This window comes from Citrus sinensis, chromosome 6 (genome assembly GCF_022201045.2).
Source record: "Citrus sinensis cultivar Valencia sweet orange chromosome 6, DVS_A1.0, whole genome shotgun sequence".
Taxonomy (NCBI): Eukaryota; Viridiplantae; Streptophyta; class Magnoliopsida; order Sapindales; family Rutaceae; genus Citrus; species Citrus sinensis.
The window spans coordinates 11,633,751-11,647,880 of NC_068561.1; the positions used below are offsets into that span (position 1 = coordinate 11,633,751).

General features: G+C 35.1%; 3 protein-coding genes across 5 annotated transcripts; 2 read left to right on the forward strand and 1 right to left on the reverse strand.

Moving 5' to 3' along the window:
- Window positions 1-419: 419 nt before the first annotated feature.
- Window positions 420-4,400, forward strand: LOC102619119 (protein IQ-DOMAIN 2). 2 transcript variants are annotated; one of them, XM_025100145.2, is made up of 6 exons: window positions 420-809; window positions 1,061-1,156; window positions 1,250-1,561; window positions 2,201-2,419; window positions 2,822-2,941; window positions 3,317-4,400. In XM_025100145.2, the coding sequence occupies exons 2-6, from the start codon at window positions 1,082-1,084 to the stop codon at window positions 4,010-4,012; spliced, it is 1,422 nt and encodes a 473-aa protein (XP_024955913.1). In that variant the 5' UTR covers window positions 420-809; window positions 1,061-1,081; the 3' UTR covers window positions 4,013-4,400. The 2 variants fall into 2 exon arrangements, with proteins under 2 accessions (XP_024955913.1, XP_052299580.1); XM_052443620.1 differs by having other exon boundaries at window positions 421-809; window positions 1,055-1,156.
- Window positions 4,401-6,803: 2,403 nt separating this feature from the next.
- On the forward strand, window positions 6,804-8,860 carry LOC102619602 (mitochondrial import inner membrane translocase subunit TIM14-2). 2 transcript variants are annotated; one of them, XM_006480601.4, is made up of 3 exons: window positions 6,804-6,942; window positions 7,501-7,688; window positions 8,385-8,860. In XM_006480601.4, exons 1-3 carry the CDS (start codon window positions 6,940-6,942, stop codon window positions 8,539-8,541), a joined length of 348 nt encoding a protein of 115 aa, XP_006480664.1. In that variant the 5' UTR covers window positions 6,804-6,939; the 3' UTR covers window positions 8,542-8,860. The 2 variants fall into 2 exon arrangements, with proteins under 2 accessions (XP_006480664.1, XP_006480665.1); XM_006480602.4 differs by having other exon boundaries at window positions 7,510-7,688.
- Window positions 8,861-9,401: 541 nt separating this feature from the next.
- On the reverse strand, window positions 9,402-13,645 carry LOC102620084 (uncharacterized). The gene is made up of 6 exons (XM_025099809.2): window positions 12,838-13,645; window positions 12,137-12,328; window positions 11,779-12,018; window positions 11,282-11,499; window positions 10,753-11,007; window positions 9,402-9,885 (listed from the first exon to the last, which is right to left on the reverse strand). The coding sequence occupies exons 1-6, from the start codon at window positions 13,229-13,231 to the stop codon at window positions 9,628-9,630; spliced, it is 1,557 nt and encodes a 518-aa protein (XP_024955577.1). The 5' UTR covers window positions 13,232-13,645; the 3' UTR covers window positions 9,402-9,627.
- Between the last annotated feature and the right edge of the window lie 485 nt (window positions 13,646-14,130).

Consider the following 14,130-nt stretch of genomic DNA (forward strand, 5'->3'; position numbering starts at 1 on the left):
ATTAACATTATAATTAAAAGTTTGGAGACCTCAAATCAACCTATCAACCCAATAACAATGAGTGCAATTCAAAAATGGAAGAAAATTTCTCCATATAAAAGTAAAATTTATTCACAAATTGTCATGAGTAGGAATTGAATCTCTTCCTTATAAAAGTTCCTTTTGTAGCTGCTAGAAGAGTAGTTTAGTAGTGCCGCACCAAACCTGCAGTTACAAGTGGCGTAAACTGGTGATGATTCATGATTAAGGTTAGAAACATAAAATATAATAAACTTGAGGGTTTAAATAGAAAAATAATGAAAAAGTTGATGACACAGAGGATTGACACTTTTTGCTAAATCACAGGGTTAGTTGCCGAACGAACAGGAGAGAGATAAAAAAGAGCAAAGTATCGAATCAAATTGATTTTTCTTCACCAATAAAACGGCAAAGGCAGAGCGGCGATCAAAATTAAAAATAAAATAAATAAACTGGGACCCATTTTTACTCAACCCAAGAAGTGGGGTCGCAGTAGCTAAAGAAACCAGCTGGTTCTGCTTCATCCCACTCTTGTTATTATTCCTTCTCAAGATCTGATTTTTTTTTCCTCATTTTCCTTCTATCTCTCTCTTCACACACACACACACACACACACACAGACCAACTCATCTTCAACAACAGCAACAACATTTCAAAGGTTCAATCTTTTTGTTATGTTCTGTAACTAGAAAGAAAAACACGCAACCCCATCTTCCTGTTTTGTCTTTTCCCATTCAACTTTCTTAGCTTGTTTGAGATCTGGCGGTTACCACTTTTGTTCTTTTCCACTGGTAAGCTTCGTTCATATCCTTTTGTCGTTACTTTTTTAGTTTAATTTGATTTTTGTATGAATTTCATGTAACTACTGTTGGGATAATGCCATTTTGAACTTGTGATTGTGAATGAAATAACATTAACATTAATTGTGAATTAATGTAGTGGCATTGCATAGGACAGGTTTTTTTCTTTTTTGTTTTTAATGTTTAAATGTGGATCTTGAGTTACAAATTTTGATCTTTTTTTTATTTATGAAAAGGGTTAGTAATTGAGGAATGATAAGGTGATGGGGAAAAAAGGAAAGTGGTTTGCTAGTGTAAAGAATGCTTTCAGCCCAGAATCCAAGGAGAAGAAAGACAAGGTTTAAGGAATTTCCTTTTTTTTTTTTTTTGTGGAGTAACTGTTACTGTTGATGGTTTTATGGTTTTAGTGATTTTGGTGGCTGTGGTTCTAGAAATCGAAGAAGAAATGGTTTGGGAAGCAAAAAGAAGGTTCCAATTCTGCTCCTTTAGAAACTGTCAAAACAACGCTGCCTCCTCCCGCTCCTCCTCTTCAGCCAGAGGAGGTAGAAATAACTGTAGCGGAGAATGAGCTGAGCAACCATGTAGCAAATGAGGAAGTTATTACTGCAGTGCCTGCAATGGCTGCTGTTTCTGCTGATCAGTCTGTAACTGAGGTTCGAATTGTGACAAATACTCGCTTTGCTGGAAAGTCAAAAGAGGAAGCAGCAGCAATTAGGATTCAAACAGCTTTCCGTGGTTACTTGGTATGTGTTGTCCTATATAGCATTTCATATAATTATGTCGAGCTTTTTGGTTCATTGGAGGATCAAGTGGAAAAAGTTTTGTCTTGTTTTTTTCATGGCCTTATTTTTATTTTTTGAACTGATTGGAATATCATCTTGGTCCATATGGTAAGTGGCTAAGTATCTTATCCAGTTGTGTATTCACATCCTGTTACACATGTGATTGTGTGTTAATGGAGAAAATTTAGAATGAAAGAAGAGTTAACTTGTAATGAATAGCAATGCAGCTCAAGAAATTGAGCTATTCGTTAATATATGTCGGTGATAGCAAGTGTTATGCAATTTAGTGGACCCTCTCGCATTCACAATTTTATGTGTGTGGCATATCAGTTGGAATTATATATCCAGCTGTTTCTCGAACAAAATAACCACATATTCCTAAGGATTTTTCATTCATAAAGGAGAGAATTAATTGCCCTATGCTTCTGTCTTGGGTTATCATTGTGGTTCATCACTTGGTTGTATTGTCAGTCTGGAAGTTCCTCTCTCTCCTCTTTTTTTTTTAATATTTTTTTCCTTTAACTCTTTGAAAAAGATCTTGTTATCATCATATTATATCCTGAGTTTCTTCTGGAATTTATGAGCTGGGCTTGTTTTTAGGCAAGAAGGGCATTGAGAGCTTTGAGAGGTCTTGTCAGGCTAAAATTGCTTATGGAAGGACCAGTGGTGAAAAGACAAGCTGCTAACACCCTTAGATGCATGCAAACACTCTCCCGTCTGCAGTCCCAAATTCGTTCTAGGAGGGTCAGGATGTCAGAAGAGAATCAAGCTCTCCAGAGACAACTCCTGCAAAAACATGCTAAAGAGCTTGCAATGCAGGTTTTTGTTATATCCCTTTGTTAGCATATCTCTGTATGGTTTTCCTGCTCACTTGGAGGGAATTTGTTATCGTAGGTTGTGTCTATATTACCTTCAATATGAAAGTCTTATTGCTTATAGAAAAATCAAATCCGACAGCCATGACTAGTTTGAGCGCATATCCCTGAAACTGTGTTTTGCAAAATTGAATTATTTGTATTCGGCTCAAATTTCCACTCCCAACTGTGGTGAAGTGATAATTAGATCTTGTAGATGTTCGGAACAAAGTTTATGTTTCCCGGACAGTGTTTGGCTCCTCAGAGAGGCAGTTAATTTTTCATCTGTAAATGCCATTAGCTGTTTAAGTGGCTTATTGTCCCTGTCCTTTTCTGCTGAGTTCAATTATTTTAAATGTTGACACAGATGGGGGAGGAATGGGATGACAGCATACAGTCAAAGGAGCAAGTTGAAGCGAATCTGCTAAGCAAATATGAAGCAACTATGAGAAGAGAAAGGGCAATGGCTTACTCATTTACGCATCAGGTGACACAGTACTCTTTCTAGTTTCACTGTTAGCTTGCAAGAGATTATTTTATATTTTCAATTTTCTGTTTATCTTTCTGTGTCTGGGTGTGACTCAAAAAGAGAGTTTAGGCTTGGGTATGGGAAATCCTGTCTACCAAATGATGATCTAAACAAGGCTGGATAACTTTTGAATTTGTATTTGCGGCCAAGTGAGCTATTTAAATTTAGCTGATGTGGTTGCATGAGTCATTGATAAGTAACTAGGTTGAAGTCATTGAAACCTTGTACCTATTTATTATATAATTTCCATGTCTATGATTGAGATCTGGCCTGTGCATTGCCTGATAATTTGATGAGGTCTTATTTTAACCCTTCTTTAATGCTGCTGTACAGCAAACCTGGAAGAATTCTTCGAAGTCTTCAAACCCAATGTTCATGGATCCGAGGAATCCCACGTGGGGTTGGAGCTGGCTGGAACGTTGGATGGCAGCCCGGCCATGGGAGAGCCGTAGCGCGACTGAGAAAGAACCTAACAATGATCAGTCATCTGTAAAAAGTGCAAACCGCAGCATTGTTGCAGGAGAAATCAGCAAATCTTTTGCTCGCTATCAACTCAATTCTGATAAGCTTTCCCCAACAACCAATCAAAAAATTAGCAAAACCCCAAAACATCAGTCCCCATCAACTCCTACCAAGTCTGCATCTTCAACAGTTGCAAAAAAGACAAAGCCAGCTAGTCCAAGGGGTAGTGTTTCAGGCCTGGATGATGATTCCAGAAGCATGGTGAGTGTACAGTCATACCGAAGGCACAGCATTGCAGGCTCATCAGTGAGAGATGATGAGAGTCTACCAACCTCTCCGTCAGCTCCGCGTTATATGGTACCCACCGAGTCTGCAAAAGCCAAATCCAGGTTGCAGAGCCCATTAGGGGTAGATAAAAATGGTACTCCTGAGAAAGCAACCTTGGCCTCTGCTAAGAAACGGCTAGCTTATCCACCTTCTCCTGCCAGGCCAAGGCGGCATTCTGGTCCTCCAAAACTGGAAAGCAGCATTAATTTGGAAATCAGTGTGACCAACGGAAGCAGTTAAAGCTATGACAATAGAGTCCTCCCACGTCCATGGAAAAGGAAAAGAGAGCATGATATTATTCAGAATCTTCTTCAGCTGTTAAAGTTTTTATTTATTGTTTTGGGGTGAAATCAGTCTCATGGGGTCAATCATTCTATTAGATTGCCTCTCATTTATCCTTATTTATCTGTTCATTGTTTATATTTACACATTTACCACTATCTGTTTATTTGGCATTCTTGACTTTCATGATGTTAACCAATTATCTGATTGAGTTTAGCATCATTGTATTTTCATAAAAGAACACACATTTGTCATGTTGTTGAAATTCTTGATTCATTGTATCAACTTATAACGAATATTTGATTTCCTATTTCTTGTTTATTCAATGTTCAATGTGTTTACTTGACTTTTTTTTTTTCTCCTGCATAATTAAAATTGTCTGAGTGGATGTTGAGTTGCTTATTTGGTTATACACTAAAATCTCGATAAATTAATAATTTGTAAAGAAAATATTATATTCGTATAGAAACTTTTATGAATTGTTGTAGTATAATTAAATAATGTGGTGATTCTATCAGGCTATATAATATAGTTCTGATTTTCATGTTGAATGAGTGAATTAGGCACTTAATAATTTTTTTTGTTAGATTTCATAGTTGGATCATAATTATATGATAACTGATTATATAAGGCTTTTTGGAGGCAATACATTAAGTCAATATTTCTTTTATTTCTCTTAACGTGACGCATAAAATATAACAATGACTTTTTATTTGAAAGGTATAAAGAAAGTTATAATAATCGATGAAATTTGTAAACATTATGCTACTATAATAAAGAAAACCATAGACTTAAAATATTTATTAAGCTTCGAATAAGTTAATTATTAATTTATGTATTAGTTCGATTCATTTTAAAACAAAAAATTAATATCTAATAAATTTATCAAATTATTAATTTACCATGTTGACTCCAAGTCAGGATTAGTAAAACTATTATTTAATCGAGATTATTAATTTATTGAGTATCAATTTAACAAAATTCTATTATAATTGTTTTGAACATCCCAACTATGAGTGAGTTCAATTTACAACATGATGTTATTTGCAAAAATCCAACCTAATAATAACGAAATTGTCCCTTTTCTTTCGATAGCTTTATTTAGTGCTAAGTATTACACAAAGGTCTAATTATTTATCAAGATACTGGGATTTATAAAATAAAAATTGTATAAGACTTTTAGGGAAAAAAGTCTTTTTTACCCTTAGAGTTTGATTTCATAACTCATTTCATCCTAACTATTTTAATAATAATACATTTTATCCTTATTTTTTAAACAATAGCCCACAACGCCAATTTATTGTTTAATTCATTAAGAGCAAAATAATATTTTTAATTAAGTATATACAAATTATTTTAAAATAGAACTTTAAACACAATTAAATAACATATGAATTTCAACATAAATTTAAAATTTAAAAATAACTTAATAAATAAATGATAGTAACACTAAATAGTCTGTAAAATATACATTCGGGACAAAAAAAACATAGATTTCATAGACGTGAGTTTTTTTGGGTCATTTATCTTGTCCATAACTTCAATATGGTTGAAATAAATAAATAAATAATCAATTAATATTGTTACTTTACTAAAAGTAAACACAGACTCCTTCATTTACATTAAAAAAACACACTAAAAACATAAAAACACGAATTTAAAATACTAAATAATAAAATACAATGTATTATATTATCTGTGTTTTTTTTGTCTTTTAATGTATCACTAGCTTTGATATGGATAGTGATATCTAATTGAACAATTATTATTATTATTACAACAACAACTACTACAAATATTTAGTTGATTTCATTAAAAATATTTAATGAACATACACACACATATATATTATCCTTAGATTTTAAATTTATACAGACAATCAAATGGTATTTCATTATTCTTGATATTTTTATTTTAAAACAGTTTACATTTATTTAATTGAAAATCTTATTTTGCTCTTAATAAATTATACAACAAACTAATTGTAAATTCATGCAATGGTGCTTAAACAATTGTTTAGAAAGTAAAGATGAAATAAATTATTACATCAAATCCGAGTAGTGAAGAGTGCTTTTCCCTGACTTTTCTTTAAAATGCATGTTTGTAACATTTAAAAAAATAAAATAAAAAGACAACAAAAAATATCAAAAAAGAGAATGGAAGATAGAAATGGAAACTCATAGAATGAAACATCATTGACCTTCTCGTCTTAATCAAGCGTACATCTACCACATTTACAGTAGACAATAATTTGGATTCCCGCCAATGCAACATTTGATATCGAAATCACCATAAAAGTCTCGAGTTATAAGTTAGCATATTAATTAAAAATATTTCACACAAAACTTGAGGCAGAAATTATGAGTAATAATAGATATTTAAAATTTTTATCCTAAATTTCATTTTGAATGTTCTACCATTTATTAAGTAGTTGGTAATTTTTTTTTATAAAATTTAAATAGATTAATTATGTTATTTAATTAACCACCCACCAATTAATGAATGTCACATAATTTGAAATAAATTTTTAAGATAAAAAATTTGAAATACGTCACACTATTTATAAGACGTATATGTTTTAATTATCTAAAAGGTAATAATATTATTATTGTTAATATGGTTAATTTCTCTTTTCTTTTTTTTTTTTTAATATTAACTCAGCCGACAAAGTAGAAACTTCTTGTTACGTTCCAATTCAATGAATACAAATTTTTAATTTACGAAATATAAAGTACCCTTAAGCCATGTATTTTAAATTCAACACATATAGAGTACCCTTTTGTGACGTATTATCATACTTGCTGGAAAAGAATCTGCAAAACCCTAAAGCCCAGGGTCGTCAACTGTTCCTGCCCATTTTTTTCGCTCTCTGAGATATTTTGAACATGGTAAGTTTCTCTCTCTCTCCCTCCCTCCCTCCCTCCCTCTGCGAAGCTACAGTTAATGTGCACGGGGTCTTACCCTCTAGCCCTTGGTGCTCTCGCATCTTCACGGAGATTTCAATGTCACCGGCTTCATGTCGGAGACAGTGGGGCAGTCATTACACCATTCGCGCACCTTAAATTATTCATGAAATCCTTGATTTTGATGCAAAATATGCCGATTTTTTTCCATTAAAGTTTTATTTTAGGGTTCGATAATTGCATGCTTAAGAGTTTTAGAGTTTTTATTTTTAGTTTTTGATGTCCAGATCGGAACATAATTTTCTAGATCCTCCTATTAGGATGGCTAATTGCGTATTGATTACAATCATGCCTTGTGTGCAAAGGAGAGATAGCTAGAGATTTCTGGCTTCTTAAGGGGAAAAAAAAAGGAAAAAAAAAGGAATTTACATGTAAAACTTTCAACGTAGTTTGATATGAATTTGATTGAAGAAGACTTTAATTTCTTGTCTGTGTTAGTATTAACGACCTGCTTATTACTTACTGAGAGTTAGAATGTAAAAGTCGAATCAGGTTGCACCATTGATAGCGGGAATGGCAGTCGCTGCTGCTGCTTATGCTGGTAAGTATGGCATCAGGGCCTGGCAGGCATTCAAGGCAAGACCGCCGACAGCTAGAATGCGGAAATTTTACGAAGGTGGTTTTCAGCCTGTGATGACGAGGAGGGAAGCGGCTCTGATACTTGGAGTCAGGTACGGTTGATATCTGCTTGTCAAATGATATATGTATCTTTAATAGCATTAGTTGAAAATTTTACTTGATTCGATGTTGTGATGTTAATGTCATGGAGGTCCTTACTCTTATTTGGGTCTTGTGTGGGAAGATAACTGGTAACGATTAATGTTTCATTTCATTTTGCGCTTGGCTTTCAGTTAGTTTGAGCTGCTTTGCTAGTTCCGAAATGGACCTCATTTCAAATTAAAGCCTTATTTGATTACCTAATAATCCAGAAATCCTCTGGGGCCTTTTATCATTTGACTTTAAGCTGTTGATGATTGTTTAGTTCTGTTAATTTAGAGCCAGATGAAGTTGTAGGTCGATGTGTAAGTGTGAATATGAACCCTTGTTTCTCATTCAAATTTCGAAATCTTACTGTAGCTACATCGGCAATGAGTTCTTCATTTTAGATTTAGGACAATGAATAATTTTGTGGTGAAGATGCAAGTTAAACTCCCATTTTCTTGGTTTGCTTCGAATTGTAAAGCCGCTGTTGTTTACCCTCTAATATTGTCATTGACACAATGATACAAAACCAATGCTTCTTTTCCTGTTCATACTATTTTGTCCCTTCTGCTTGTGTTCAATATAATTATGCAAATTCTGCTGTTAAAAGTGTTTCTTTTGAATCTGAGCCTTAATTTCTCTCTTTAACTTCTTTTCTTCGTCAGAGAAAGTACTCCAACAGAGAAGGTCAAAGAAGCTCATAGAAGAGTGATGGTAGCAAACCATCCAGATGCAGGTGGTAGCCATTACCTGGCATCTAAAATTAATGAAGCTAAAGATATAATGCTCAGAAGAACCAAAGGCAGCAATTCTGCATTTTAGTCAGACTATCCCAATCTCTGTGGGGCTAATTCGTAAAAGCTCTGGGAGTTGAGTTTGGAAAGTCAAATCCCCGGAGTAATTATTCATATGATTCTTTCAGACCATTATTGTGCACTGCATGGAAAATCTGAATATATTTTTTTTTTACTTGAATAAATCAGTTGAGTTGAGGGAAACTTTTTGTATCGGGTTCTATATTAGTGATTAAATTGATGGTAATTATTGTAATCTTTGTTACTTTGTTGGTTCTAATGATACAGGCCTGTAATCTTCACTCTCTAGTTTTGTTTGGTGATAATTGAATCACTTTCGTGTATCATTAAGCTCTTTGAGGACAAGCAAGCTTTGTGAATATTGTATGGTCATGTGTAAATTTTCCAAAGGATATGATCTATGACCTCAGTACAAACCTACAATGGCATCCGCAAAAATATGCGAAGCCATGTTCATTTTGCAGTTTGGAGTGACATTTGTTAAAACGAAAATCAATTTTGCTAGCAGAGCCACTCAAATGTTTTGACTTCATTATTTCTCTCATTTGTCACTTCGGTGTGTTATCCACTGGCTTGCACACTTTCTTTACTCCAAGAAATAGTACTTGATAAATTGCTGTATCGGTGTGCATGACTAGCAGTATCCAGTGAAATTGATTCACGACTTCACGTATTGTACGTGGCATAATTTCATTCGAGCAATATACGCACATGCCAGTCAAATTGATCCACGTATATAAATACTCCATGGCAAAATTTGATTGGAGAGATATACACAGATCTGCTCTTATGAAAGATTCTGCAATTAACAATGAGATTAAGAATAGTAATTAACAATGAGATTAACAACCCTTACCACAGAACAAGTAACTCAACGAGCTGCTGCTTTCTACTTCTCAAATTAGTTTGTCATCCGAAAATCGTGATACCGTAATTAAAATTTCATCATTCACGCTCTCTGAGCAGAAGAGCAACCTGTGGTATTTACAAAATTTGGGATGAGAAAAATAAAAAGAAAAAGCCCTAGTAAATTTGTCATGGGACATTGTTTTTTATTCACTGATGAATTGGTAATGCCGTATGCTATTGTTTTTCATTCACTGGATGAATTGGTAACACTGTATGCCTTTTCCGTATCTCCTTCCGATGGAGTTTCAACCATTTCAGTTTTTTGTTCAAGAGGACCTTGAGGGCTTCCAAAAAGTGTAGAAAATATCTGCAAGTGGCAATCATCGCAGAAAAAGAAATAAGAAAAGTGGCCTTCGTATGGGAGTTTATGCACAACAGCTGCTGGTAAAACTCGGCTAATGTAGTCAGTTATTGATGGTGGAACTACTTGATCATCCATCCCCTGTTAAGCATGAATAATGAAGAATGTTAGTATAAAAATTCAAAAATGGTTGTATACATGAAATACTTGAAATATGTACAGTCAAAAAGTATGACCATAAAGCTATCAATACTCCTGCACCTCGAAGTGTGGATCCAAGTTCTTTTTATTATAATCAAAGAGAATAGAGACAGTGATGAATGATGAATACTCGAAGAAAGATTATTAAAGATTTGATCTTCATTTTTTGGGAGTTAAATGACAATGTGTAGGCAACCTACTTGCTTGGCAACATAATATGTTTCTAATTACTTCCAGATTCAAGATGGTTGTCATCATAACCAATAGAACGTTTTGTCATATTTCCAAAAGGGTCCATAGCATTTTGTATAAATAAAGTCGAGTAGTCGATTTTCTTAATAAACGAAATCCTTTATATACATTCATGTTTGAAAATGCCGGACCTTGAGAGAATCATATGCACACTTTTATTTATTAATTTGTCACTTTGTCCCATGCTACAGGGGGACAAATATGGAATCAAATATCATTTTTTCATTGTTATGTTTCGGGATAACATGGAAGAGTAACATAGATATGAAGGGAAGTGGAAGGAATTCTTCCCCTTATTTCTAAACAGAACATGGAAGAACAGAGAGGATCTTTATGCAATGTGTCCTTATGAAGGGATTTTGGAGAAACATTAAATCTAAGGTTGACATTATATTACATAAGGATTAAAGATGGATATGAAAATTTATGCTTTGCCCAGATAAGTGAAAGTGTGACCTTCCGAAGAATGGTAGAAAACTAGAAATAGATGTCATCCAAGCCTATGAATAATAATGAAGCAGGAAACTAACAAGCAAGACGGAAAATTATACAAACCTGCCATACGTGTATTGGACCCAAAAACCCTGCCAATTCACATTCTTCCTGACTGTACATGGCCCTGAGCCAAGGAAGGAAGCCTCTTCTCTGACACTCCTTCCGCACCTGAAGATCTGCCAGTCTAAAACCCCAATTTGACACCTGTAGCACTGCTTCCTCAATGAATGGTTTTGTATTTCCCTGGCGAATTGACTCCTCTACATCCCTATGCCAGTACTCTTCAAATATTGGGTCTTCAATCAGAACTTCATCCTGAATATATCAAGATAGTGTTATGCAAAATACCACAACGTGTCAAAATATATTGTCAAATGTAGCTGGTTGAGGTAGATTATTCAATTGTGGCTGCAACTTTGTTCTATAGGAAAATAGTTACAACCTTTCACAAGTATGAAATTAAATTCTAATATAAACATGAAAATTTTATGCCAAGAACAGCCATTAGTAAAATAAACCAGGCTCTCAATCAATATGCAAATGAAAATATTGGAGAGTTCTGATTCTTGAGAAAGATTAAAATAATCACCTTCTTTTTTAGTGACAGGGGCATCCACTTATCAATACGACCATGCTTGCCAGATAGGAAGCTCTGACGATATGAAAACGAAAGCAATTTGGGAAATTGACGAGCTAAAAAGTACATGAATCTTCTTCTAGGTAACCACTCTTCCCAAGTTCTTCTCATTTCTTCCTTGGTCATGCTTGGCTCATATGGATTAATCATTGGAGCAAACATGGCAGCACCTGCAGATTTAGTCAAGACACAAAACAAACACATTCACAATGAATATGTCAGTTAGAAATCTTTTGTGCTAATTTTCAAATCAAGAGTCTAGGATATTGATTTCGAGTTTTAAGATTCAATAATTCTATTGACACAATTTAAAATATAGGACAGAAGCAGTATTGCTAGCGGCTAGAGGTCACAAGATAACCGGATAACATAACGTGTGAATCATTTTTAGTATGCGAAAAGTACTAAAAAGGTAATCATAGCTCAATAAGAAGAAGAACGTGATATACCTGCAACTCTGTTGGGAATGTATCTTAGAGCAGCCCATGCATGCATGCTTCCACTTGAGTAACCCACCACCCAAAACTTGTCACTAACACCAACAGCATTGGCCAGATGCAGCATATCCAATGCTGAAGAGTTAAGATTCCTGCTAGGATGAGGATCACTCTCTCCAAAGCCTGGAAGATCAAATGTCACCAAGCGAACTCCGAAGTCTTCAAGAAGTGATGTCCTGACACCCGGAATACCTTCCATAGAAAAGTTATTAAGAAATTAGCAACACTTCTGCCCAACTTTCACCAAGATCACGCATCAAAAGCAGAAGTATACCACTTCCTCAAAGAACTGAAGAATGTAATTTTCTACCTGCAAGTCTGGAGGAAAGAAATGAATGCGGAGCAATCAAGGAATATCTAGCTCTGCCTGCTGGGACACCTAGCTCATGAAAAGCCAAATGTCTGCCATCAGGAAGCAGTATGCGGCTTGCAGATGGAGGATGTATGCGGACTTTCTTCACTGGAGGGACCGAGTTATCTTGATTGGTATTAAAACTCAGTACTGCACATTGTTCAACCGTGTCAATAGAACTTCATCTAGCTCATACCACATGGAAAATAGATGAACAACAATAAACATCCAAGATATTTTTCATGTTTCTTACTCACTGAAAACTATTACAGAAAAACAAAAGAATTTGACACCGATTTCAGTTCCCTATCTTGCTCATCAAACTCAGCCAACACCTCTATCACTGCATTTCAACTTTAAGGACGAAAGCTACAGAAATTAAAACAGCAGATTCGATGTACAAACACTATGGGCTATGAGCAGAATATTTTACTATGTTGTTACTTCTAGACTGAGAAAATAAATTCAAATGCAGTTCTTATTGTAGATTATTTACACATAATCTATAAGTAGTTAAGTGTCCACATCAACCAACACCAAATGTAACTACTGTAGCAAACTTAAATTTACAGAACTAAAAGCATCAAACTTGAGCGTAAAGCAAGTTCAATAAACAAAACAGGTAAAGCACAGATCTAAAGAATCATTTAAATTACTACCGCAAAGCGCGAGGATAAAAACGAAGAAAACTACAGGCCAGGCGTGAATCGGATCGCGATCCTCAGGCAAAAAATCGTTCAAAAATCTCAACCGGCCTGAAACTTTGGCCACCGGTCCGCCGAGTTTTTGAACAACAAACGAGTCCTCGGTGACCACAGTTTGCTGCAGTATGTCCTTGCAACCTTTACCTAATTCTAGAAGCATCTCGCCCCACGATTTCAAAAACGCCGTCACTTGATCCTTCAAATTCTCCTTCTCAAGTTCCGGTTCATCCTTCACCGATTTTCTCGGCCGAGCCGAGATCTCCGGTTCCCCGGCGTAATGTATCCCCGTGTCCTCAACTAAACTCGCAAGCTCCTCCGTCCACGTGTTCGCTCCTCGTACCTCCTCCATTCTCTCACTTCACCTACTGTAGAAACTTCACTACAGCTCTGATTGATATATTTATTAATTGTTATGTTAGATTAAGAGCTGAGCTTTGCTTTAGTCAGAAGATTCCACTAATAACGTCAAAGCAGATTAAAAAAAAAAAAAAAAAAAAGGAAACTGCAACTTTAAAAGCGTCATTGTTCATTCTCACCGACCATTGTTCAATCGAATCAAATCTTTTTAAAAATTTAAAAAATTAGAAAAGCCAAAAGCATCTCTATCTGTTCTTAATCCTCATTTTCACTTTACGACACAGAAACCGTTGGGTCTGACTACAATCTGATTCATTTTCTACTCAAATTATTTAGCTTTTTACGAAATTGACTTGTTAACTAGTTTTTTTTTTTAATTCGCCGATTAGGATGAGTACGAACCGTTTGTTCAGGTCAGTTTTAGTCATGATGAAATATTAGCGGTGGAACTAATTTTTTTTTTTTAATTCACCGATTAGGATGACTACGAACCGTTTGTTGAGGTCAGTTTTAGTCATGATGAAATATAAGCGGTGAAGAAGCGTCCACGTCGTCATTAACTGTTCCGTATGCTTAACGGTAGGATACCGGTTTAGGCCGTGCGTGTTTTGCGGTTGTGTGAGTCAGTGGGCGAGGTCAGACCTGCTATTACCGGTCATCGTGTACGGAACTGGAGCATCATCAAGCACGAAAGAATGATGTGCGGTGTGTGCATGTGACCTTAAGAATGTTATTTAAAACCTTTTTGGAATTTTTTTATCATGACATTATCGAAGCTTGGTAAGAGTATGTTTTAGCCAATCATGACCGCTGATTGTTTGTGAAGATAAGAACCGGTTTTTATCGTACGGTGAAGTTGTCATGGGCCCTGCGTGTGAGTGATGGGATGCT